At 34.5% G+C, this 27,455-nt stretch overlaps 1 protein-coding gene and 1 non-coding gene across 4 annotated transcripts in view; both read right to left on the bottom strand.

Annotated features, from left to right (window-relative positions):
* Smchd1 (structural maintenance of chromosomes flexible hinge domain containing 1) overlaps positions 1-27,455 on the bottom strand; it is a 135,871-nt gene that overhangs the window by 89,425 nt on the left and 18,991 nt on the right. For 2 of the 3 annotated variants that reach the window (XR_012447116.1, XM_074070221.1), the window contains exons 4-17: positions 23,347-23,429; positions 22,655-22,785; positions 16,138-16,252; positions 15,913-16,032; positions 12,935-13,101; positions 10,676-10,766; positions 9,839-10,049; positions 7,626-7,746; positions 7,357-7,540; positions 3,915-4,109; positions 2,563-2,676; positions 1,372-1,478; positions 483-565; positions 246-359 (exon numbers count right to left, since the gene is read on the bottom strand). Coding sequence is in view for 2 of the 3 variants with exons in the window: in XM_074070221.1 (XP_073926322.1) it covers positions 246-359; positions 483-565; positions 1,372-1,478; positions 2,563-2,676; positions 3,915-4,109; positions 7,357-7,540; positions 7,626-7,746; positions 9,839-10,049; positions 10,676-10,766; positions 12,935-13,101; positions 15,913-16,032; positions 16,138-16,252; positions 22,655-22,785; positions 23,347-23,429 (1,836 nt within the window). In the remaining variant the exon portion in view is untranslated. Of the gene's footprint in view, positions 1-245; positions 360-482; positions 566-1,371; positions 1,479-2,562; positions 2,677-3,914; positions 4,110-7,356; positions 7,541-7,625; positions 7,747-9,838; positions 10,050-10,675; positions 10,767-12,934; positions 13,102-15,912; positions 16,033-16,137; positions 16,253-20,264; positions 20,370-22,654; positions 22,786-23,346; positions 23,430-27,455 lie in introns of those variants that run through there. The other variant, XM_074070222.1, reaches the window with a different exon arrangement.
* On the bottom strand, positions 24,595-24,714 carry LOC141422929 (small nucleolar RNA SNORA32). The gene has a single exon (XR_012447621.1). It is a non-coding gene; the product is annotated as a small nucleolar RNA SNORA32 (small nucleolar RNA).

The raw sequence follows: 27,455 nt of genomic DNA, 5'->3' as shown, positions 1-27,455 counted from the left end.
ACAATGAAACCCTTTAAAACTGTTATTTAAAAAAAGTAAGGGGAGTGAGAGATAAGAAAGAGTAATAAAGGGGGAAAGCAAATATTTCCAAAGTGCATTATATGCATGTATTGAAATCACAAAGAAACCCTTCTGTACAATTAGTATGTGCTAATAAAAGTAAGCCAACATAAAAAGAAGTTAATCATACAAAAAATTTAGTATCCAAATGGATACTAAAGACCCGAATTAGTTTGTTTACTTACTGTGTAATATAACTTTAAGCTCAACTAGGAGTTTCTTAGACCCTCCATGACTTGTTCCTGGAAGCTTTTGCATTGCTTCCCCTTTTTTATTCAATATTTCAATTCTTAACGCACCTATGAGTTTAAAATTAAAAGAAAGAGTATCTTAATTACACATAAACAATCTGCTGGGTCTTCGCATTACATGTTAAGACAAAATAAATGCATTTTTGATATTAGAAAACAACAGCAACATACCAATGGGGGTTCCAGCAGGCTTAATCTCATTAGGCAATAATTCATCTCCTTCAGGCCAAGTTACTGACAATCTATCAGGGAGCCTATTATGAAACCAGAATATTAATGTTTCATGAACTTTGTTAATTATGGTCTTAATTAGAAATGTATAAGCAACTAGAATGTTAAAGTTATCAGTAATATATTTTGAAAGGTTATATCTACATGACTAATCAACTAATTTTTTTTTCCTTTTTAATCTTTCTATGACAACTGAAGAACCAACACAAAAGCTCTTGATATTATAACACAGAAGTTGTCAACTTTTTGGATTTTTGTTTGTTTATAGTGCAAGTTACATTTGGAATATAGAAGAAACTCAAGAAAAATTTAGTAGAAAACAAAATGCATCATTAGGTATAAAAACAGATCTCAGAATGGAATTTTGCTTTTCTATTTCCTTTTAACTTTTTCTTTTGCTTTTTGGAGACAGGGTCTCATGAGATGTAACCCAGGCTGTCCTCAAACTTGCAATCCTCTTGCCTCATCTTCCCAAGAATTGGGATTTTGGTGGCTGCCATGATGCCAGCCTTCTTTATACTGATCTTTACTACCCAATAAGTACTACAATTTTTATTTAGCTGTAAGCCAAAGTAAATTGTTTTCTAAAATGCTTTATGAACATGACACTTTAGATATGTAAAATTTCCTTCTTTTTTTTACTAATCAAAGTTTCTGTTTTTTTAACTAGACATACCAATATTTAATGTCAAGAGGTTCACCTCAATATATACACCATCTTAAAACTACAACCACTATAATGGAAGGCATACGCAAAAATACTTAAAAGCAGCACTACAATCCCCTTTGAATTTCTTATTTTTGTCATGCTTCTTAAAATGTAACTTACCTTGCCATTTCATCTTCTACATATTTTCTAACAGCTTTCTCAGGAACTGTTCTATCCAGCTTTGCAATTGGCACGGTTTTTATTTCATCATATAGTGCCTGAGGTTCCTGAATACATAAAATGAATTTATACCAACATTTCCAATAAAACTATTTGAATTGAACCTCCCATCCATCATTTCTTTCAAAGATATCTATTTTATCGTATTTTTGAGAGTGGCTATGCTTAACAATCTAACACAGTGTTTGACTTTTTATTTAGTCTCTATAATCCTGGTGATCATTAGAGTTGGTGTAGGGAAACAATATATCCTAGCCTTATAATTAATCATCTACTTTGTTTTGGAATTTTTTTTTTTGCAGGGGGGTAGGTTGAACTCAGGACCTTCTTTGCTAGGCAGGTCCTGTACCACTTAAGCCATGATACCAACCCCTTGTGTTGGTTATTTCTGAGACAGGGTTTTGCTTTAATCCTGGGCTGGCATGGACTGTGACCCTCCTCTATTATTTGTGCTTCCCTGTGTAGCTAGAACAATAGGTGTGTGCCATTACACCCAGCTTTTTGTTGGCTGAGATGGTTTATCACAAACTTTTTGCCAGGGGCTGGCCTCAAACCTCGAAATTCCTGATCTCCACCTCCTAAGAAACTAGATATTACAGGCTTGAGCCACAGCACCTGGCCTTGTCATTAGTCATTTTTGAGATAGAATTCTGGCTCCAACAATTACTGATTTGTGGGTTCTGGAGGAAATGTACACTTTATTTATTTATTGGGGGTAATACTGGAGTTTGAACTTAGGGCCTGCTCTATCACTTGAGACAAACACCCAGTCTGAAATGTGCACTTTATAAAATTAATGTGATAACTATCAATAATGTGTATGCGTGTGTGTGCATATACATGTATATATGTTTGTAAGACAATGTACATACATATAATATTAACTTCTATATATAATTAAAATCTTTGAAGACTGGGGGAATGATTCAGGTGCTAGAGCACCTACCCAACAAGCACAAGGCCCTGAGTTCAAACCCCAGTACTGCCAAAAAAAAAATTTCATGTTGACTTCAACAACTTTATAACCAAAGGAAAAGCCAAATGCAAGCAAATTACAAAATACTGCTACATTTAGACAAAAGTGTTACCAAGGCAATTTTAATAAATACTTTTTATTACTTGCTGTCTTACCATTGCAATTTGAACTTCTCCTCCTGTAGCATATACTTCTCCATCATGATCACCATAAAGAAAAAATCTTACTATGCTTCCGTAAAAGAGGGGCAGTGTCTTGATTGTTTTGACCTAATATTTAGGTGTTTGAAAAAAAGTCTTCGGTATTAATATTTACTAACAGAAACAGATTTAATAAGTATGTCATAGAACTCTCTCATACAAGTCAAAAACCCTTCATAACTATCATTAGAAAAACTAATAAAGCATTCTAATAGTCTAATAAATTCTGATTTGTGCAGATCTCCACTTATTCTTAACAAATCTTTGTAAAGATACAGAAGTTTCTTCATACATGGATACTTAAGCATGTGTTTATAAACTGACAACATTTTTATTGAATAAATTGCTCAAAACTTGCCTGTAATATTTCTTTTTCTTACTTGGTTTGCAAAATGTAAGAGTAATGTTTCCATTAGCCCAGAAATTCCTAAAAAGGACTACAAGAGTTTGTAACTTTAATCTACCTTTCTAGCCTCATTTTTAAACTATTTTGGTTCACAATACACAACAGGTTATCCCTGAAATGACTGATGTGTATATCTTTGAAACACATCTAGATCTCAAAAACATTTTACTCAAGCCCTCAAAGCCCTTGACAAAATGATCACTTCTTCCTTCTTGTAACTTTGCACTTGTTACACTGAATTCTAATTTCTGTCAATTTCACTAGCTTATCTTTTAGGTCTCTTTTTGCCAGCTCCTTTACATTCTGACCCATGAACATTAGAAAAGCCTCAGTCCTTGGCCTCTTTTGCTATACACACTACTTCTAGGTGATCTCACACAATTCCATGGTTTTAAATACATGATGGTGTCCCTCACATTAATGAAGAGAATGGATGCTTTTTATCTGTGTAATTATTTGTAATTATAGACCCAAGATTCTTATCTCTTTCAAGGTTCACAGAAATACCACATTTGCCCAAAATATTTCATGATTTGCTTTCTTCTTCCAAGCCCCAACACCACTGAATGTCAGAAAATACCCTCTTCTCCTAAAATGTCTCTTCATTGCATGTAGGCCCTTCAATATCTATGATTATTTATGCTTTTATTATCTCCACTTTTATGCTTCAATATCCTTAAGAACAATAAAAATCTTGCTGATGGAGAACCTTTGGAAATAAACAGGCTTTTTATTTTCAGTGCTATAATGTATTATGTAATTACAATGAGTTTGTCCTTTTCATTCTTTACTGGCTCTTTAGGAGCTTATATATGCATTATTTTTTGTTGTTAAACTCTAATACATGTAATTTAGTTTCAAATTCTACTAAAAATTGAATAAAAAATTAGATTAAACCTACCAGCTGTCCTGCTTTGTAAATTTTTCCATCCCATTCTATTGCTGAGTATGTTGCCCATGGACCTTGCTTTTTAGATGGAAGATCAGCACGTGTAATTATCCCTTTAAAAAGGGTAAATTTTATTTGTTTGTCATACTTTTCATGACAGTCCTTTAGCCACAAGGCAAATTCTCTGTCAATTTTCATTCGCTGCTCCTGTAAGATTTTTAAATGTCCTATGAAATACAGCTACTATTAAACAAATACAGCCTTAAGATACTTGTTACACATTTCATATTTCCTTCTAATACCACACCTCAGAAAACTTATTTAAAAAAAAAAAAAATCAACATATTTTTCTGGATCCTTTTGCTATATAAAGTTGTGAGATTTCAAACAAAAACATTACTTAAGAAATATTTTACATTATCCTTGGAGCCAAGGTAATTTTCTTTTTTTTTTGTAGTTTAGCCACGGTTTATTTAGTAAAGCAGGATAAAGAGGGAAAAATGAAAAGGGAAAAGGAACACCCTCAACCTGGGAGTGGGAGGGGGAGAAGAAAGGCTCCAGAACCAGGGTCTTAATGGTCAATACCAAGACAAAATTTCCTTTTCATCCTTTCAACTGTAGGCCACCCCTCAAAGTGAAGGACATTGGTTGCCTAGGACAACTAGCTGAATTGGAAAGGGGTGAGCGGAGGCCTTTTCATAGTAAATCACATACATTATCAATGGGGCAATAAAAAAATCTCTTTATGGGGGCCAGGGGTGTAGCTCAATGTAGAGCACATGTGCAAGGCCCTGGATTTGATTCCCAGTACTAAAACCAAAATTTTCTTTATGTATCTGTTTTCCTTTAAAAACAGATATGTTTTTAAAGTACATAAACAGATAGGAAGGAATTATTAAGAAAACAAATGTCAGCCTGGCACTGTAATCCTAGTTACTAGGGAGGTAGAGATAAAGAGGATAACGTATGTATGTTATATGCCATATAACGTATGTATGACCACTGTTCTGCAAAACATTTTTATTTCATTATATGAACAAAAGGCATGACTGCCAGCTATATGGGGAGCATAAATAAGATCACAGTCCAGGCTGGTTCAAGCATAAGTGTGAGACCCTACACTTATGTAGCTCCAAGGTTAGAGCCTTGCAAGCACAAGACTCTGAGTTCAAACCCCAATTAAAAAAAAAAAAGTCTAGAAAGGCTCTATTTGATAGTGATAATGAAAAACAAGTTGATGACCACTGTTCTGCAAAACATTTTTATTTCATTATATAATCTACTCAAAAATTAAGTTATAAAATGTTTTATAATATGTAAGAATGTGATTGTGCCAGTCACTCTTCAGCTTGATAAAAAGAGTATAAAGATTTCTGCTCAAGCAAAAAGATGCTACACACTTGTTTGATAAGTGTCTGTAGACTAAGGAATGCAATCTCCCCATTACACACAGCAGATAATCCAGTTACAGAAGCTTTCCTTCCTACATACGTTATATGCCATATTAAATCATTTCCAAAGGAAAATGAGGCAAAATTAAAATAATCTCATTTTTTGCAGCTTGCAGGTGGAGGAGTATCTTAGTAATACAACATGATTTTAAAGTTATTTGAATGAAATGTACATGTACATGGTAAAGATTCAGATGTACAAATGGTACATATTTTTCAAAGAATTTCAGTCCCATCCACTTCCCAAAGTAGCAATTCTTTCCCAAATCAGCAAATCATTGTTGTCAACTTTGTCAATCTGACATGGATATTAAAAATTATTAACCAGGAATGGAGAAATCTGCCTACCAAGTTAACCAATACATGTAATTTAATAGTGATAAATCCCAAACCATGTCCCAGGAATCATCATCAACACATCATGGTGCATTAATTAAATCCAGAGATTCAGTAAGACTCAACCATGGTGTAATGGTTGGAGTGAAAGTGCCTGTTAATCTAAGAGAGGAGTATGTGTAAATTCATTATGATATTCCTTCATTTTCAAATTTTCTGTGTTTTCAATTTTAAAAGAATACAATGTAGTGACGAATAAAATTGATCTGTTGTAGATAATCTTTGAAAATATAAAATTGCTCAATAAATTTTGAATAACACCATGTTATAAAAATGTATTCTAAGTGTATCATAACTGAATACTAACTCATTTTTACAATTTTTTTTTTTTGGTGTGTGGTGCTGGAGATCATGTCTAGGATCTTGTGCATACAAACATTCCACCACTAAGCTACAAATCTGGCCCATCAATGGAGTTTTTGTTTTAATTTTGTTTAGCAGTACTGTGGTTTGAAGTCCGGGTCATAAGCTTGCTAGACAGGGGCTCTACCACTTGAACTATGCCCCTTTATTGCCTTAGTTATTTTTCACATAGGGTTTTGTGTTTTTTTCCCAGGACCTCAATTCTCCCACCTATGCCTCCTGTGTAGGTGGGAGTACAGGCACATGCCACCAGGCACAGCTTACCTGTGAGACAGGGTCTCACTAACTTTTTAGTTTACCTTTTTTTTTTTTCTCTCCAGTACTGGGGGTTGAACTCAGGGGCTTGTGCTTTGCCAGGCAGGGGCTCTACGACTTGAAGCATGCTCCCAGTCTAAGTCTCACTAACTTTTTGCCTGGGCTAGCCTTGAATTGTAATTCCCCAAGATCACTGCCTCCCCAGTTGCTGGGATTATAGGAGTGAGCAGTTAGCCACCATACCTGACTCTCATTGGATACTTCTTAAAAGACCCAAGTATGTATATGTACATGTGTGTGTGTATATGCATATGTGTATATGTATGCATATACCTAAGTATATATATGTGTGTGTGTATATATATATGCATGTATGTATACGCATGTATGCATATATATGAATGTATGTATATGTAAAACATGATTGCAATTATGGAATTTGAGGGTATGAAAGGGAGGAGAGGGAAAGAGAATGATGGGGGTGAAAAATATTGGAATACATTGTGTCTATGTAGGAAAGTGACATAAGGAAACCCACTGAAAGCTACTGAAAAATGTGGGAGGGAAAAAATGAAGGCAATAAAGGGATTAATCTGATCAAAGTACAATATATGCATGAAATACCATGGAAACTCCCTTGTACAATTAATATATAATAATAAAAATTTTACAAACTATTTTGGGGCTGGGATATGGCTCAAGTGTTAGAGCACAAGCTTAGCAAGCATAAGGCCCTGAGTTCAAACCCTAGCATCACCCCAAAAATACTCATGAAGGTTATCAGGGTATAATGTAATGTTTGATACACACTGTATAATATTTTAAATCAGGTTAAGCATATTTAATCATCAAGTATTTATCATTTCTTTGCACACCATGGTCAAAATATCAAAAGTATGCAAAATATCAGTAAAACCCCACCTTACTAGTGTCTTTGATTTTACTTAAAAATCCATTTGCAAATATTCTAAACATGATAAAAGTCATACCTGTCCATTTAAAATCCTTGTAAAAAGGGTGTTCTTGTCTTTCAATTTCAGCTCAAGATCCATAAATGTCAGTTTATTTGTGCTGACTTGAAATTTGTCATTAGTGAATAATGCACCAGATATTCTATTGTAGCACTCAATTGGTGCAAGCCCTCTCTTCTTAGGAGGTGTACACCAGTCAAAGCTTGAACAGAATAAAGTATCAATCAGTAAAAAGAAAAAAAACTAGGTTACAAAACAATGCAATTTCAGCAAAAATCAAAGCTTACTCTTCAACAGATGTGTATGGTATTAATCGTCCATTCCAGAAACATTCAAAAATAGGTCTTTTCCCTCTTGCTGCTTTCTCAAGTATGAAACAATCATCATCATCATCTTCATCCTTTAACTCTGCATCAAAAGGGTAAGTGAAACAAAACAAAATGTTTGTTTCTATAAAACAGAAGCAATTTTAACCACTGAGGAGTGAATAATAATTCAATTAAAGTTACTTCAGAACAGTAACACAAATACATTGATTCTTCAAATTGCATCCTATATAACCTAGTTAGTTTTAATCTACCCTCAGAAAAGCAGTTTTAAGTAGTCCCACATTACTAATAATGTTTCTTATTTAAAGTCAATAATTAATTACATACTAATCAACCTGTCAAACTGAAAAAGGTTTCACAATTCTATCAGAGCTAATACTTTGACAAAAATCAAAGTATAAAGAAAAAAATGTCCAAGTAGCACCACCCCTAAAAGAAAAAAAATGATAGACATGACTACATAAGTGTAAAACTTCTGTATCAACAAACACCTACACAGGGAAGACAATCTGGGGAATACGTAAAGAATTAACATATGTAAAATTTTTTCACATGAAAATCATCTGGAAAAATCTTAAGAGTCTAGTAGCAGCAAGTTTGTCTAGTATAAACAAAATAGTCAACAGTACTAAATTTGACTTTATATAGACTTTCAAAGACCAGATTCACGTACATAGGAAATTTGTATGCAGATAAATTACAAACTACATTACCATGCATCAAAAGCAGAATTAGCACAATTATCTATATTATTTTCCTTAGCAATACAATCTCATATACCCAAAGATAAACATTATCATTCTAATGTATTATACCTCAGTTTTACCGGTATAAAGCCCTCAACTTAAAATAAAGCCTTCTCTTTCCAAAAAGCCCTTGTAAGAAAGTTTTTTTCAATCAAACTATATCACTTTGCTCTTATGAGAGAACCTTTTGCATATCACTCATCTTATTGGCTCTCATTCTGAAGACATCGTTTGATGTATCTTTTCGTCTATAAGCATGCAAAAATCAGAAATAGCAAATTAAACAGAGGTGAGAAACACCACAGGAGACTCAACCACTGAATATTAAGATGTACTAAGCACTTTCTAAACTGTGCTGGGCATGATTCTAAGAACTTACCTCAGTTTCTTTCCTTTTTTTTTTTTTTTTTTCTTTAAAGACAGGCTCTCATTATGCAGTCCAGACTAGCCTGGAACACTAGTAAACTTTCTGCCTTAGCTTCATAAGTGCTGAGATTACAGGCTTGCTCCCAACACCTGACTTTGGTTTATTATTTAAACCTCACAGTACCTCTCTGAGGTATAAACTACTGCACCCATTTCAGATAGGAGGAAGCTAAGGTAGTTTGTCCAAAATTACACAATAGGAAAGTGGCAAACAGGGGTTACAAATCAGGAAATTTGACTACAGAACTCAGAAAAGTAGGGATGTACTAAGGAACTATTACAAATACCTAACAACTTAAAACTTGTAGATGAGAAGATTTAGTATTAATTTATAAATTCAGTGCAAACCCAATAATCCCACTAGGGTTGTTTCTTAAATGAATGAACCCAAATGGAAAATTAAATTAAATCTTCAACTCTACAAACAAAAGGGAAAACGCAGAAATGCATTACACATAAAATGACAAAAATTTTAAAAAACCAAAAACACTACAGGATCAGGGCTTTTTTTTTGTATTTTTGGTAGTACTGAGGTTTCAATTTAGGACCTCAAGCGCTCTACCACTTGAGGCATGTCCCCCAGCGCTTTTTAAAATTTAAAGGTGCAAAAAGCTTTTCAATGGCAAGACAAAATCAAAGTATAAAGAAAAAACTGAACAGATGTGACTACATAAAGTGTAAAACTTCCTTACAAATAAATGTACAGAGAAGATAATCTCAGGAATATATAAATGATTAGCATGAATACATATCCAAAAATTTACTTCAGTAAGAGGTTTAAAAGAACAGCTTCTTATGGCCAGTGCTTTTTCCATCTGGAACTGAATATACACAAAATCAAGGGTTAAAAATCACAAATATCTAATAACTTAAGGCTTGAATAAGGAAAAAACGTTTCATATTTATTTATCTAATCTTAATACCTCAACTAGTAATTATTTAAGTAAATCACTATCCTAAGTCACAGCACATTTGAGCTAAGAGATGAGGTTAACATACTTGACGGAAAGCATGGATCATCAGGATAGGTTTCTCTATCATATAAGAAAGGATGATAGCGGATAATCCCTTCCACTACACCGTCTCCTTCAACATGAGCCTTGAACTCAAAACTATCAGATGCTGTGTTTATATACAACGTCTGCATGTCATCTTGTATTTCCCTCAGGTTGACAATCTTAGGTGCCTTCCCTTTTTCAAACATAGAAATCTAAAATAAAAATAAAACAAAAATAATTAAGTTCTATGTGACTTTTTTTTCAGCCATGATCAAATAGCCTGAAGTAGCATCTTGATAAAGAAAATACAACAAAAAAAAAAAAAAAAAAAAGAGAAAGAAAGCAAAGAAACAGCAAATCAGATGGACAGAAAATTCTTGAGTACATTTAATTCAAGATTTCCTGAAGGAGGTAAAAAGTAGGACAACATTTTAAGTGAAATTCTTTCTAATGTGGATAAGGATATTAAGAACCCAACACTCAAATATTCTGCTCTTCTAAATCTTTCATCACCATAAGACTTCCAAGAACAAAAGAAAAACTATGTTATATACATATATTTCCCTTTTTCTCCTTGCTTTCAAGGCATGATATTCATCCACAATTCATCTCTACAGAAGAAAGGAAAAAAGAAACCAAGTACTACAACAAATAAAGGGTCAGGAAAAATACTTTAGAAATGATTTCCTTATTTGTATATCCAAATAACCAAAGTACTTTGGTAAAAGACAAGGAGAAAGAAGTTGTCTAATTTTTGACTGATTGCTGTTATCCAGAATTACTTGAGATGGAAATAGACACTTAACAATTTGTAGTAATTTAAGACTGATTCTCTTACTTCAATATCTATATTGTTGAAAGGTTCAACTTCTTTCGATGTACGTATTTCATTTCCTTTTGGGCCATGAATATAGTAATGATAAATATGCCTAAAATAAAGAAGAATAACATTATACTTTAAATTCACATAAAATTATAGTGTGCGTGTGCATACATACACACACACATAAAAATCTTCTATCAAAAAATTCTACTGCTACTATTTAAGAGCACTCACTAGGTTCCATAGAACTTTCATGTGTTCTCTCCTCTGGCACTAAAACAATTCTACCCAACATTCCAAAAACAAAAGTAGTAAATTCAACATAATTCCATGGAAGGGGAATGGAGAGGGAGAGGGGAAATGGAAATAAATTCGACATAAAGAATTGCCACAGAAGGGGAGAGGAAAGGAGAACCAGAAGGGGAAAGGAAACAAAGAGAAGGGAAGGGAAGGGCCATGCTATCTGAGTTCCTTTTTGATGGTGGTACTAGGGTTTGAACTCAGGGTCTTGCACTTGCAAGGCAGGTGCTCTAACACTTGAACCATGCCCCAGCCTTTTTTACTTTAGTTATTTTTCAGATAGAGTCTTGAATTTTTACCCTGGCCAGTGTCAGATCACAATCTTTCTACTTATGCCTCTCTTAATGCTTGGATTACAGATGAGTACCACCATGCCTGGCTTGTTGGGTAAGACAGGGTCATACCACAGTTTTTTGTCCAGGTTGGCCTCGAACTGCAATCCTTCTGATCTCTGTGATTACAGATGTGTACCACCATGCCCTGGCCATACTGAGCTCCTTCAGTAGAAAGAAACTTTAATTATAAAAAGCTAGTAAGCAGGGGGCAGGGGGAAGAAATGGCCCAAACAACATAGGCACATATGAATTAAAAAAAAAAAGCTAAGAAGACAAGCATTTGCTGCCAGCCAGAGCAAAAGTTAGCAAGACCCTGTCTAGGAATGGTAGGAGGATTGGAGTTCAAGACTAGCCTAAGTAAAGTTAGCATGAGACCAATATCTGAAAAACAAACTAAAAGCAAAAAGGACTGGGGGAGTAGCTCAGCTAGAGTACAAGGCAAGCAGGAGACCCTGAGTTCAATAACCAGTACAGCTAAGTAAATAAATAATAAGCAAATAAATACATACAGCTAATAAAATAAATACTTAAGAAAAAAATCCAATGTCTTACATAAGTTTTTCAGGCAATAAACAGCAATATTCAAGAAAGGTACTCCAAAAAGTCACTGTATTTACTTACAAAAGAAAAAATTTTAAACCCTATTTATATGAACATATATAATATAGAGAATATTGAGTATAATAGCCTCCGAGATAAATATGGAAAGGTTTTTAAAAATATGAATTTTGTGCAGATGTACCCATTTCAAGACTCAGTTTTTCAGACTAAATGTAAATTAACAAAACAATCCAACAAATGGTATGTAGCTCACTCCTGTAATACCAGTTACTCTGGAAGTAGAGATTGGGAAGATCACGGTTCAAGGCCAGTCCAGGAAAAAAGTTAGCTAGGCTCACATCTTAACAAAAAAGCTGGGCATGGTGGTGTGCTCTGTCATCAACCCAACTACAAAGGAGGCATAAGTAGGACGATTGCAGTCCAGAGCAGCCCAAGCATAAATGAGAGACCCTATTTGAAAACTAAAGCAAAAATTGCTAGGCAGGTGAGAAACACCTGCCTAGCAAGCATGAGGCCAAGTTAAAACTACACTACTGCTCCAAAAAAAGAAAAGTAAACATAGTCTATAAATATTCTTCTGATTTGGACTAATGGGATATAAGCAACCCAGAAATTTTGCTGGAATAAACATACAATGATTTATTTTCAGTTATTATCAGTATGTCATAAAGGTACATATATATATTTTTATTTTAATGGACTGGATGCTTTCATTTGATAAACACTTATTGAGCATTTACTATGTAGCAGTTATTCCAGACACTGTGGATACAGCAGTGAATTAAAAGACATTCAGTGAGACTGAATTTAACAAATTATGAAGCTCATTTTAAATTTTATAATAGCTGTCAAAAACTCTGTGCCTCCAATTAATGCTCAGTACAATTCAGATGATCTATAATAGTTACGGCATTAGTGAGTGAGGATAAGATTATTTTAACACAAACATCAGAGTACCACATACTACACTGAAGGGAATGAAACGGGACAAAAAGGACACTCAAAAAAGTTTCAATGTATCTATAATATTTTCTTTCAAAAGATAAATAGCAGCATTTCCTGAACAAAATATACTTACGCTAACTGCCGTGTCCAAAGATGGAAGTAATTTTTCAAGTACTGTATGTGTTCTGCTTGTACCCCTGTGATAACCACAGCAGTAAAGCTATCTTTTTCCTTTTCTTCTATGATAAGATTATGTAGAAATCTTTCATCATCATTTGTAATGTGAACAGAATCAGATGGCTACAAAAATGAATACAAATACAACAGATTAAATCATCTAAATTATAATTATGCTAGTAACTATTACATAAATTTTAACGTGACTCCTTAGATTGTATAACAATTTTCAGAAAAACTGTTGGAGGAAACTGGTCCAATACAACAAACCAGATGAAGTCTCCGACAATACCATAAGGCAGGACAACTTTCACTTACACAATTAAATTGGCATACAGAAAGAATGCCATTCTCATAAATTCAAATAAATTCTAGAATCATGAAGAAAAAGGTAATGATAAATACTGAATTTAAAAGTGTCTTAAAGGCTTGGAGTCATGGCTCAAATAGTAGAGCAGCTGCCTAGCAAGCATAAAGTCCTGAGTTCAAGCCCCAGTTACACACCCCCCTCTAAAAAAGGCTTAAGGCCAAGTGTGGGAGGCACAACTGTAATCCCAGCACCCAGGAGGCTGAGGCAGAAGGATCTTGAATTCAAGGCCAGCATGGATTATACAGTGAGTTCCAGGCCAGCATGGACTGCATAAAAGACTGTCTTAAAAAAGGGTAGATGAAAGAAACAATTTTTAAAAACAGATAAAATATGGTGAACAGTTAACCACAATGATTACTAATTCCAATGGAATGGTTAGGGAATGCTATTAATTGAAAAGGGTAGTAGGGGGGAGGAGGGGAAAAAGACAATAAAGTTTTATAAGTAGTGTTTGATTTTAAATATGCCAAAAAAATTTTTTTTTGGAACACATGGGGAAGACATCTACATGAAACCAAGTATGGGTGTGTTGGGTGCAATCAGTTGGTATTTATCACCCATTCCTACCATCTTTTATTTTGTCTTTTTGGAATATAAAACTTGGAAAGTCAAAAAAGTACACCTTATAGTTATGGTTACAATTTTATAACCAAAACTTGGAAAGTCAAAAAATTACCACCTTATAGTTATGGTTACAAATTTGTTTTCAGCAACCAGATATATTACTCAAAGATGTGGATGTCAAAATTGAGGCCATTTCCTGAAAAAAATTTTTAAAGGTTTTCTGTTATCATGCAAGGCACTGAATGACCAGCTTCAAAGTGTTAAAAAGAAGATTGAGGTTTGAAGCTAGCCCAGGCAATTAGTTCTCAAGACTCTATCTTGAAAATACCCAACACACACACACACCACACACACACACCACACACACACACACACACACACACCACACACACACACACACCACACCACACCACACACCACACCACACCACACCCACACACCCACACACCCACACACCCACACACACACACACACACACACGGCTGGTGGAGTAACTCAAGAAGTAGAATGACTGCCTACCAAGTGTGAGAGTTCAATATCCAGTACTGCCAAAAAAAAAAAACCAAAAAAAAAACCCACCACCCACACTCTGAAAACTGCTAACAGGTCAGGTATAGAGTCCAACAAATGTACACTGGAAAGAACTGTTCACAACAAGAAAAGGAACAAGTCGTGCACTGGTGACTCACGCCTCTACTCCTAGCTACTCTATCTTGAAAAACCCATCATAAAAAAAGGGCTGGTGGAGTGGTTCAAGGTGTAAGCCCTGAGTTCAAACCCCAGCATGGCAAAACAAAACAAAACAAAGGATGAAGTACCTATTAGTATCTATGAATTAACTGTTGGAATGAACTTAGCAAAAACAACAGGAAAAGCTGAGAGATAAAAGGTGATCCAAGAGACCTCAGGTTCTATCCAAGCTTCACAATGTGCATAGAGTTCTTAAATTGCTTAAATTCTCAATTCCTATTTTTTGCATGTTTTAACATAGCAAGTAATACTTCCACCAATAGATTTTATACAGTTTTGTGATGGTAAAATAAGATGGAAAAGATGGAAGTTAGGTAAATATATTAAAATACACACCTTGTTAAATAAATGCAACAAATTTAATAAGGAGTAAAAAGTGGGATTGAACAAAAAGTAATTTCCTGGACAGAGGGAATGTTAAGTTATACAGAAAATAAAAGTGGCTAATATACATGGAAAAAAAAAATTCAATCTACAAGTAATGAAAGGTTTCACAATCAAATTGCCAACAGTTTGCTGACTTTTCTCCTCATTCTTTTTTTTTTTTTTTTTAAGTGGTAGTACATCATGGGCTTGCTATACAGGAGCTCTACCACTTGAGCCACAGCAGCATTAATTGTGCTTTAGATAAGTTTCAAAAGAGGGTCTCAAATCTACATCAAGGCCAGGATGGACCATAATCCTCCTATTTACATTCCTGTGTAGCTGGAATAATAGACAGGTAATACCACACGTAGTTTATTATTGGTCAAGATGAGAAATCACAAACTTTATCCCAGGACTGGCCTTAAACTGTGATTTTCCAGATCTTAGCCTAACAAATAGCTAGGATTACAAGTGTGAGCCCACTGTACCCAGTGTCTCCTTCTCAGTCTTTGTAAAAATGAGGAAATGATCAGTAGGCACTTCAATACACAATTGTTGGAAGTGGAGCTTCCCCTCCCTTCCCTTTCCCTCTCCTTCCCCTTGATTACACTTGTATTCAAGTATTTTAAAATAAATTGAAAGCTGGGCATGGCCATACACACCTATATTCCCAGCACTTGGGATACTGAGACAGGAGAACCCTAAGTTCAAGACCAGCCTGGGCCATAAATGGCTAATTTCAAACCAGCATGAAACTGAGATCCTGTCTCAAAAAAACAAAATGAATAAAATAACACTGACATCTTAGTAATAAATTAGAAAAAAATTCTGTCCTATAAGCTGACCAACAGAGTAAATTCATAATTATAAGTTTTAAAATGTACCTTTCTGTTTCTAATATATCCACTATATATTGCCTCTTTATTTTTTTCCTTCTTCTCAAAATCTTCTTTAGAAAGCACAAGCTCATGAACATCTTGAGAATCTGCAGGTTTGCTTATCATCTGTCAAATATTTAAAACAGTACATTAAAAATTCTTAACAGTTAAAATTGGTCAACCTCAAAATATTATGACCAGCTTTCATTTATAAGAAATATTTTTACTCACTCTGGCTGATTGTCCAACAAAGAAAACAGCCTGTTTGCCCCCAACACCAAAATAGGAAATATCACTATTTAAACTGCGTGGTACTGGTACTGGCCGAACATATCCCGAATGATCACTAAAATAAAACATTATTGTAATGAGTTTAAACAATCTACTTAAGTGCTAAAGGAAGCTAGTATGTTTATTAATGTTAGCAAAATGATCCCAAGCCAGCTACTGCCCCTAATTGAAAAAAACAATGAGAACTGAAAGTCAAGATGTTACCAACTTCAATGGTTCTCAAAGTATAGCCACCTCCCTTACCAGCTGCATCAGATTTCCTGGAAGTGTCTAAATATTCAAGCTGCCAAATATCTCAGCAAATGAGATTTTACTTTATTTATTTTTTTATTGTTTTATTATTCATATGTGCATACAAGGCTTGGGTCATTTCTCCCCCCTGCCCCCACCCCCTCCCTTACCACCCACTCCACCCCCTCCCTCTCCCCCCCTCAATACCCAGCAGAAACTATTTTGCCCTTATCTCTAATTTTGTTGTAGAGAGAGTATAAGCAATAATAGGAAGGAACAAGTGTTTTTGCTGGTTGAGATAAGGATAGCTATACAGGGAGTTGACTCACATTAATTTCCTGTGCGTGTGTGTTACCTTCTAGGTTAATTCTTTTTGGTCTAACCTCTTCTCTAGTTCCTGGTCCCCTTTTCCTATTGGCCTCAGTTGCTTTTAAGGTATCTCCCTTAGTTTCTCTACATTAAGGGCAACAAATGCTAGCTAATTTTTTAGGTGTCTTACCTATCCTCACCCCTTCCTTGTGTGCTCTTGCTTTTAGCATGTGCTCAAAGTCCAATCCCCTTGTTGTGTTTGTTCTTGATCTAATGTCCACATATGAGGGAGAACATATGATTTTTGGTCTTTTGGGCCAGGCTAACCTCACTCAGAATGATATTCTCCAATTCCATCCATTTACCAGCGAATGGTAACATTTCGTTCTTCTTCATGGCTGCATAAAATTCCATTGTGATAGATACCACATTTTCTTAATCCAGCAAATAAGATTTTAAAAAATATTCTTACATTTAATATTTTTATGCCTCTAGAACTTTCCCTTAAAAATGTTTGCTAAAAATAAATTGTTTGCTGTAACTTTAAAACTTGTTAAACTATTTGTGGAAAAATAATGGGGATTAGAGCAAAGGAATTTTTCACTTAAACGTACCATGACAAATGAAGACCTGAGGGAACCAACCAATGCAAAATAACTACACTCTAGAGAAAAGACCCAATAGCTTTCAAATATAGCAAGGGTTACTGGGGATAGCATTTCCCAATATCAGAGATGAACAGAATTGGCGGTGAGGCTGGAACCACTATTAAACACAATGGGAAGGTTATCAAACAGGTTTGACATAGCTGGAGAAAACCAGAGAATAGAAAGATACAGTCAAAGAACTTACCCCTAAGGGGGAAAAAAAGGAAAACTGAAATATCAAAGTGTAATTAAAAGATATGTGTGACCAAACAAAAATATCTCACTCAAGTTTAAATGTAGTTCTTTACCAAGAAGAGAGAGGAAATAGGTAATACCTGCAAAGATTCTGGAACCAATGAGAAATATGGTTCCACAGATCCAGAAGACCAATGGAGCCCAGAAAAGACAAATAAAAAAGAAACCCACATCACTATAATCACTTGGAAATACACAAACACACATCCACAACAAAAAAAAAGAACTAGAAAACAGGCTAAAAGGTCAGTCAAGAGCAAACAGGTTAGCCACCTTAGCAGCAACAGTAAAAGAGGGTCAGAAAACTGTTAAGTAGAATGAAATGAATTTACACATTAAAAACCAAATGAATTAGCACGAAGAGATCTTTTCTAAAAGAATGCTCCTACAAGCACAATCTGACATACAAAAAGTTAATGTATTATGGTACATACAAAGGTGATTGATTTTTAATAACAGTAAGTTAAAAAATGGTGTGGTTGCCGGGCATGAGTGGCTCACACCTATAATCCTAAATACTTGGGAGGCCACCCTGGGCAAATAGTTCGAGAGACCCATCTCCAAAATAACCACAGCAAAAGGACTTGAGGTGTGGCTCAAAAAGGTAGAGCACCTGCTTTGCAAACACAAAACCCTGAATTTAAACCCTCCTCCCTTCTCCCCCCACCAAAAAAAAAAAAATTGGTGTGGTTAGGGAAATATAGAGTATATAAATTGTGGTATTTCTAAAAAGTCAGACAAATTATTTTCAATAATAAAAGTATTATTCTGGAAAGGGAGGGAATCACAATTTAAGTGTTCCATATTCTTTAATTCAAGAGGAATTCTGAAGTTAAATATGCATCATAAAATTTCTAGGACAAGAACCACATAAATACATAAGTTAAAAATTATTAGAACAAAAAACATATAGTGAGAAAAAAAGTGGCAAAAAAATGGAACAAATTTTAAAAAAGAGAAAATAAAGAATGAGACAGAAAAAAATATTTTAATTGGCATTAAAAGTCCGAGTGCCATATATGAATAATCAAAATAAACACAATACTAAAAAGAAAACTTCAAAGGAGACAGAGAAAAACAAATATGTACTGAGATACAAAGATAAGAATGACAACACATTCAAATCACAAACTATACAAACACTTGGAAATTAATACACTCCTAAACTAATCCAGTGGTCAAAGAGCAAGCTACAAGGGAAATTGAAAAAAAAAAAAATATATATATTGAACTAAAGTGGTGCATGATGGGGCACACCTGTAATTCCAGCATTTGGGAGGCTAAGGCAGGAAGACTGAAAGTCCCAGATTAGCCTGGATTACATAGTGAGACTCTGTCTCAAAAAAGAAAAACAAAACACGTAATTGTATGAAAGTGAAAACAGAGCATATTGAAACTTGTGAGATACAACCCACTTTCTAGAGTTATGATTAACATTCATTAAGAAAAAACACCCACCTTGTCTAATAATTAGGGTTCCTAGACTTTTCCTTACTTCTCCCCTAACTCTATACCATTATTCTAAAATAAACCTTTGTTATAACTTAAAAAAAAAAAAAACCAGAATAAGTGGGCTCTAAATATTCATTTACTATGGTAATAATTCTACAAATTAAGCTGAAAATAACCATTATATTTTCCTTTACTGTGGGAAAGTACACAAAAATTCAAGGAGAGAGAAGGTCACTGATAAAAAGATAACACATACTTAAACTGATGCAAATCTAAAGAATTCTCTTCACTGATTAGGAATGGACACTCCACAGTCATGATGTAGTAAGTCTCCCTTCTCAATCCAAACCATCATTCATCAAATCTAAACTAAAGGACGATTCTACCTCATCAAATATGACTGAAAATACAGATTTAAAGTAGGTCTCAAGCTTGTGTCAATGAGTCTCAAAAAATTCCTATATCCACACTCAAGACTTAATATAAATATCCCTTCAGGAAGATAAATAAAAGTAAAAAAATTATCTAAGATTTTTAAGGAACAATTGGCATCACGGCAATCCTCTGAAGAATTAAGAAAGTCATCTCTAGTGCTGCCAAAATTTTTTTAAAAAGTTATCTTCCTCAGAAATAAATATACATCAAAGTCCAAAAGAATTTCAGAAAACACATTCATCATATAATAAAAGTTTTTTATCTTTATGAAACAAAGCAGTTGATTAACTGGAAGAGAAATTTTGCAGTATTGGGGTTTGAACTCAGGACCTTGCATTTGTTAGAAAAGTCCTCTACTACTTGAGTCAAACCTCCAGCCCAGGATTTTTGTTTGTTTGTTTGTTTTTAGTAGTACTAGGGATTAAATTCCTGGCCTTGGGCTTACTACACAAGACCTCTAGCACTTGAGTCATATACCCAGTCCAGAAAAGTTACATGGAAACAAAATATAAAGAGTTATCTAAAGTAAGATGGCTGACAGTGGCTCCAGTGGTACAGCACCTGCCTAGCAAACCCCAATACCACCTGTAAAAAAAAAAAAAAAAACAAACCTACAGGGTCAAATTAAAACTCTTACCTCCCTTGATTCTACCCTTCATTGTATTACACTCCAACCACACTTGTCTCCTTTCTGTCCCTCAAACAAGACTGTCACCATTTCAGAATCTTTGCCTTTACCTGTTTCCTTTCTACTGCAAATACTCTTCCCCTTGATTTTAGTTGGCTGCTTTCTTCTAGCCATTCACATTTCCACTCAAATGTAGTATCAAAGAAGTCTTTTCTCTAACACCTTACCTAAAGGAGAGGTCTGTGAGTTTTCTCATATTACTCTACATTTTCTCCACAGTACTAATCAGTAACTAAATAACATGCTTATAAATATTTTTATGTTTACTTCTGTTTTTCTCACTATTACAAAGTAAGTTATAGACCAAAGCTGTCAGATGTTTTATACTTTGAGCCTTTTCTTCCATAGCCTGTCTTCGATAACATTCATCCTTGTATCAAGTAAAAACTGAACCAGAAGCAGTAAAATAACTAATACTTTCTTCTATAGTAGAAACTAAGAGGCTGGGTATGGTAGTGCACTGCTGTCAGTACTTAGGTACTCCGGAGGTGGAGGCAGGAGGTTCACAAGTTCTAGGCCAGCCTGGACTATACAGTGAGTTCCAGGCCAGCCTAGGCTATCCAGCAAGACTCTCTCAAAGAAAAATGATATAAGGTAGGGAGCTGAGGATTACATCTGACATTGATAGAAATTAGAGTGAGTCAAGGGACTAATACTGGATTCAAAGACAGCATGAAAATATACCAATGAATTGTTCACCGACATATCCCTATAAAGCTAGGTCCAAAAACAGCAACAAAACATTTTTACCAGAAATTAAAATTTCCCTAACATTTGACTGAAGTTTCAAAATGTGTGTTAAGATCCAGAGAAAAACCAGTCAGTGTCCCAAGAATCCAGTAAAGATTGGCATTTTTCTACTTTTCTGGCTTTTTTTTTCTTTGCCAAATATTTATGTTTTCCTTTCTCTTTTACCTAATTTGCTCACATGCCAAATAGTCTACTTAGACTATTAAAAAAAAAAAAAAGTAGTCTTTGCTTTCTTTTTGTCTGTTTTGTAAATCCTTTAAGTGTCATGGATTCATGAAAATAGAGAAAAAGAATGGTTACAGAAAAGTCTTATGTCAGGAATAAGCAAGAGGACAGCTTGTATTTATTGTTTGCTTACTATATGACAGGGTCTAGCTAAAAAATGTGACATTTCCTAACATAGTCTTCACAAAATTTTATGTTTTGTGAAGTATTATTATTCCACTAAGTATGCAAACAGAGACACAGAAAAGAAAAGTACCTCAACTGATGACACACAACTGTAAGTGGCAAGACTAAAATTCAAACCAGGCCAAATAATACCAGTCCTTGTTCTTTGCTATGCTCTCTCTCAAAATGGCACTGGAAGGATTGGTGGGTACAACTTAGTGGTAGAGTACTTGCCTAGCATGCATGAGGCCCTGGATTCAATCCCCACAACCATTAAAAAAGTGTGGGGGTGGGGTACTAGAAGCCTTTGCAAATTTGATGAAAATTATAAAGGTGCTGAATTTCAGAAATGAGCAGGCATATGTGATAACTATTTAACTTTAACACATTATTAAGACTGAACCTTAAGTGTGGTGACTTCTTGGCATAGCAAAGAGCAAATTAGGTTATGAATACTACCTTCTAACAAAAATGACAATATTCTTCCCAAGAATGTTATTTGAAGTATATAACTTACAGTATAAAAAGACTTGTGAGGCAAAGCTTTTCTTGCTAGAGTGCTACTAATAGCTCAAGAATCTAAGTATTTGTATCTCTGACAGCTTTTAGCATATTTTGTTTTCTCTATGACATTCTCATTTAGGACATTTTCTACAAGCATATTCTGATACAAAACTGTATTCTACTCCCAAATAACTGTGAATATTTTGAAAAACAAAGATCTGAAATTGAGCAGTACAGAGTTTTGAAGAACCACATGCAATTTTAGACATTTTGTAAGTGATGTGAAGTGATTCTAAAACTGTTTTACTTGCTGTTGACATGAATAAACATGAAAAGAATACACTGGAAGATTACATTAGGACAAGATAGTATAAACTATGTGTGAATTAAACATTGTACCTTCTCTATTCTCAGTTTTCTTTAATACTTCATACAAATAAAAGATATCTAATTAAAGAATTAATCTTGACATTAAAAAAAACCTATTTTACTGCTCTAGAGACTGAACAGTTTTTATACTACTTAAGAAGAAAAGTAAAGGGGGAGTTCCAAGGTACTAACATATCAACGTAACTCCTTACCTCAGGAAATCCAAAAAGAACCGTTCAATGAAAGACCACAATATTATGTAGCTCTATTGTGAGTATTATCACAAAAATTCTGTAATTAAACCTAAATAAATATGCTGGTAACATCAAACTTTCTAATGTGTTATGTGTACCTAAAGGCGTATTAAGAGTTCTTATTCTTATTAAAAATATACAGCTACCCATTAAAAAAAGTAAGATTTGCTAACCTTTCAAAGTCACCTTGCCTTGTAAATTTTGACAACCTATACACGGCCCAGTTGTTAAGCTGTTTAGAGGTCATTCCTCTTCCATTATCTATCACTGCAACAGCAGGTTTTCCTTGTGTTTCATCAAAAAGCTATGAAACAAAATAAATTCAAAGACAGGAAAATCAAATCAGTATTTAAAATATGAAAAAAGTATGAAAAGTGATTCAACAAGCTCACTCATACATTGCTGGTAGAAATATAAAGTAATAAAACTTTCTAAAAGGCACTTCAGTGGTATCTATCAAAAATCTTAGAACTTAAGGAAACAAAGATGTGCATAAGAACATATAACAATAATCACTTCTGCACTGCTTCTAATGGCAAAAATATAGGGAAAAAAAATCTATGCTCAACAATACAAGACTGATTATAGAACTTACACCATAGTCAATAAGCCACTCTGCAATTACACTGTAGATTAACTATGTCATGTGTTTACAATGTACTGTCAAAGGGAAATAGGAGATTAAGGAGCAAAATGTATTCATACATGTATATACATACTACACATAAACATAGAAAAAGAATGTGAAAAAACTTTTAACAATGGATGAAAAGACACCAGGTAATTTTGATCTTTATTTTCTGATTTTTCTCCAATAAATTTATACTACTCATAAAAACTTAAACCTCTTTATGTATTTTCTTACCAATTTGATCTGTATTCTTCTAATACCAACATTACGAGAAGTAGCAGACAATGAATTGTCAATTAATTCTGCAAGAGCAAATGCTGAAAGAGATTGAGAAAACATTATTGCTTAATTTTTCCCTCCTTAATATATTATGTAAAACTTTAAAATAGAAAAAAACTCTAAAGTACCTTAGGCCATAACAATTATTTTACAAAGAGCTAGAATTAAAGTATTATCCTGATTCTCATGCTATAATACACAAAAAAGGTATCATCTTCAATAACTACCAGCATAAAAAGTCATCATCAACTAGTACTTGTATGGCATTACACAGCCTGAGTAAACCAACCATGATTTCTGGTTCAAGTAGTTTATAATCTAAAGAAATACATGCATACATAAGACAAAAAGAAGACCAATAACAATAAACAGAAATAGTACTGCATTACACACAAGTCAAAAGTAAGCACACTTAAGAGATTTAGGGGAAAATATGAAATAGCTATAAAAGTGTCTCATAAGACCTAGTTTGGAGCCAGGCATGATGGAGCACACATACCCCTCTAATCCTAGCAACTAAGAACTAAAGCCTGGGTTACAGAGTGAGAGCTTGTCTCAAAAGAAAAGGCTAATTTGGACACAGAATTCTAAGGATGAACAGAAACTTATAAAATGTGGCAGGACATGTCTCCATAACTGGCAAAGAAACTATTACTGATTCTCTACCATACCACCAACTTGATATTCAACTTATCATTGACTCAGCACTAATTTATATTCTTCTTTCTCAATATTCAAAACTATTTCCCACTTTTATTTCCTTAATTAAAAATAAAGGGCCAGTTATAGTGGTACACTCCAGTTATCAATGAGCTAATAGTATGAAGCAGGAGGAGTTCAATACAAGCCTGGGCTATATTTTGCTCAGCAGGGTGGTGCATGCATGTGATCCTAGCATTTTTTTTTTTAATCAATAAATTTTTATTTAATATTTTGTCACATGCTCAATGCACATCAAGGTCACCTCAAAAGCTGAAGTTTTGACTTTTCTTCAAGATATCCCTTTTTAAAAAGATGTTTAATCCAGTTGTCCTATCAGCCCTATATAACAAGACCATAAGAGATGATCACATAGCAACCAAGAAAGAGTCTTTCTTGCTACATACAATTACATACAAATGTTACAATGTTGTCAAATCTCATTAGTAATGAAGTAGCTATGAGAAAAGCTCTATGGCTTGCAGGGTTATTTCTACAGGGTGATATTGTTCCCAATAGGCTGATTGCTAACAAAGCAGCATATAGAAAACCTAGTGGGAAATTTTATATGGTCATGTCCACAGCATATGAGAAACTGCATTCTAAAAGCCTTGGTAATGACCATGATCCCAACATTTGGGAAGGTGAGGCAGGAAGATCATGAGTTTTGAGGTCATGGCAACACCCTACCCCCCCAAAAAAAAAGGAAACTGAAGAGAAGGGGAAGGGGAAATGGAAATGGAAAGAGGGAGGGAAGAGGAAGGGAAACGAAAAAAAAAAAAAAAAAAAGTAAAAAGAAAGAGATGATAGTGCCTGCCTGTTATTCCAGCACATTTGAGGCTAAGACAAAATGATTTCACAAGCCATCCTGGGCTACATAGCAAGATCCCATCTCAAAACAAAACAACAAAAAAAAAAGAAGAAAAAAGAAAAGGAACATACTAAGTTCATGTCTTTATTCCACAGAAGGATAACCCAACTAAACTGTAATTAATCCACAAAGTAGCATTCCAGCAAGCACTTCCACTCACTCTTAACATTTAAGAGGCAGCTACATTTATAAACTAAACACAAAAAACTTATCTATCACAAATCAGATATGCAAATTAAAAACCCTTATCTACCACAAATCAGATATGCACAAATCAGGTATGTTCTTACTCGTTCTAGAGTAAGAACTTATGTTCTTCATTAGGAAATGAAGGAGAGACTAGTTAAGAGAAGGAAGAAAAAACAATGTGCAGAATTTAACATGTTAATAGAAAAAGTGGAAAAAATCCAAGAGAAGTTTGAATTTCTACCTGTAGAAGGATGAGTAAATGGTCATATTTCCCGTGAGTAAAAATTTATGAAAGAAAAATTCAATTTTAGATATAATACTAACTATATACCTATCTATCACAAATCAGTTAAATTGGTAGAGGTGTTACACAGGGAATTAGAGCAGGGGAACAAATCCCATAATGGAGTTGAAATCTCAAGGTTTCACACTTGTGAGGAAAGTGCTCTACCATTTCAGCCACACCTCCAGCAAACTATATTTAAAGTTTTCAACATGAATATATGTGTTGATTCTACAGATATATATCCAGAAATCCATCCTTAGGGAAAAACTAAAGACTGACTCAATATTCAAATGTAAAAACACCTACTATATGCCAGGCATAAGAACTGTACAAAACATAGATTCTGCTCCTATGGATTTAACATTCTACTGGAAGAAGACATTATGATTCTTATGTAATTATAATAAGTAAATCCTATTCTCTGTTAGAAGGCAGTATGTGCTATTCAGTAAAGAAAGAGCAGAGAAAATAAAAAAAGGCATAGAGGGAAAAGTACAACTTAAATAGGGACACCAATTAACTTTTAAAAAGGTAACATAAACAAGATTGAAATGACATAAGGAACAAGTCCAAGGCTACCTGGAGGAAAAGCATTCCAGAGGGCCCTAAATTAAGAATATGGCTGACAGGAATGGAGTGAATAAGCAAGAAGTATTTGAAAGAAGAGCTGTTAATTTCTTGTAGTTAATTAAAATGGTGAGCCATTTTTAGCAGAATGACAAGAACCAACTACTCAAACTTTTATGGACAGCGATAGAAAGAAGACCAGTTAAGAGGCCACTGTGTAATCTAGGTAATATGATGGTGCCTTCAGACCACACGGTAACAACAGAAGTAGTGAAAAATGATTTTGGGCCTGGGAAACTAGAAGTACAAACAGGTGATCGATTCAGATAGAGAAAACGATGTGTAGTATAAGATCCAGAGTTCTATTTTAGATATCCTAGTGAAGGCAGCTGGATGGACAAAAACTGGAATTCAGGAGAACTCTAGCACTTTTTTTCATTATTTAACTAAAAATGAGCATTTCTTGCCACCTCCATTTGCAAGTCACGTCTATAAAGACAGCATTTAGAGCGATGATATTGGATGACCAATTGAATTGGAAGCAAGAGAGAACCAAGGACTAGGCCCTGAGGTATGTCAACCTTAAGAAAGGAGAGACAAGTGAGGCAGGAATAAGGTAGGAAGAAGGTAGGAAGAAAATCAAGAGTGTTGTAGAAAATCAAGAGAGAGGTAGGAAGAAAATCAAGGGCTAAGAATGTAGCTCAGGGCCATGCACAGGCTCTACATTCAACCCCACAGCTCAAAGCCAAGTAAAGAAAGTGTATTAAAGGAGGAAGAAGTGATATGTCAAAACCTATTAAAAACAAATGCCAGCTGGGTGCTGATGGCACACTGCTATAATCCTAGCTACTCAGGAGGCAGAGATCAGGAGGATCACAGTTTGAAGCCAGCCCAGGCAAACAGTTTGCAAGACCCCATCTCAAAAAACCCCTTCACAAAAAAGGACTGGTAGAGTGACTCAAGGTATAGGTCCTGAGTTCAAACCCAAGTACCTCAAAAAAAAAAAAAAAAAAGGCCAATAGGATAGTATCCATCTACACACATAAATATATTTTGACACATATATTAAGGATTTTTATTTCATTTTTTAACCAAAAAGTAGGTTGGCCAGGTATGGTGATTCATACCAATGGAGGCTGAGGCAGAAAGATCATGGGTTTGAGGCCAGCCTGGTCTACAGAGTGAGTCAACATAACTATGTAACAAGACCCTGTCTAGGAAAAACAAATGGTGGCTAAAGATGTGGGTCAAGTGGTAGATCATCTGCCTAGCAAGCTTGAGGCCCCAAGTTCAAACCCCAATAATGCAAAAAAAAAAAAAAAAACTCCAGCAGAGTAAAGATATATGTACCATGTAAAGCCATCAAATCAACTAACATGAAAAGATTTGAAATGATAAATACCAAAGACTTAGTGATGGTTACATTTAGGTGGATAGAGAGATAAATACTCT

This window comes from Castor canadensis, chromosome 4 (genome assembly GCF_047511655.1).
Source record: "Castor canadensis chromosome 4, mCasCan1.hap1v2, whole genome shotgun sequence".
NCBI lineage: Eukaryota > Metazoa > Chordata > Mammalia > Rodentia > Castoridae > Castor > Castor canadensis.
The sequence above is the reverse complement of the archived record's forward strand: the minus strand, read 5'-3'. Positions and strand labels throughout refer to the sequence as shown.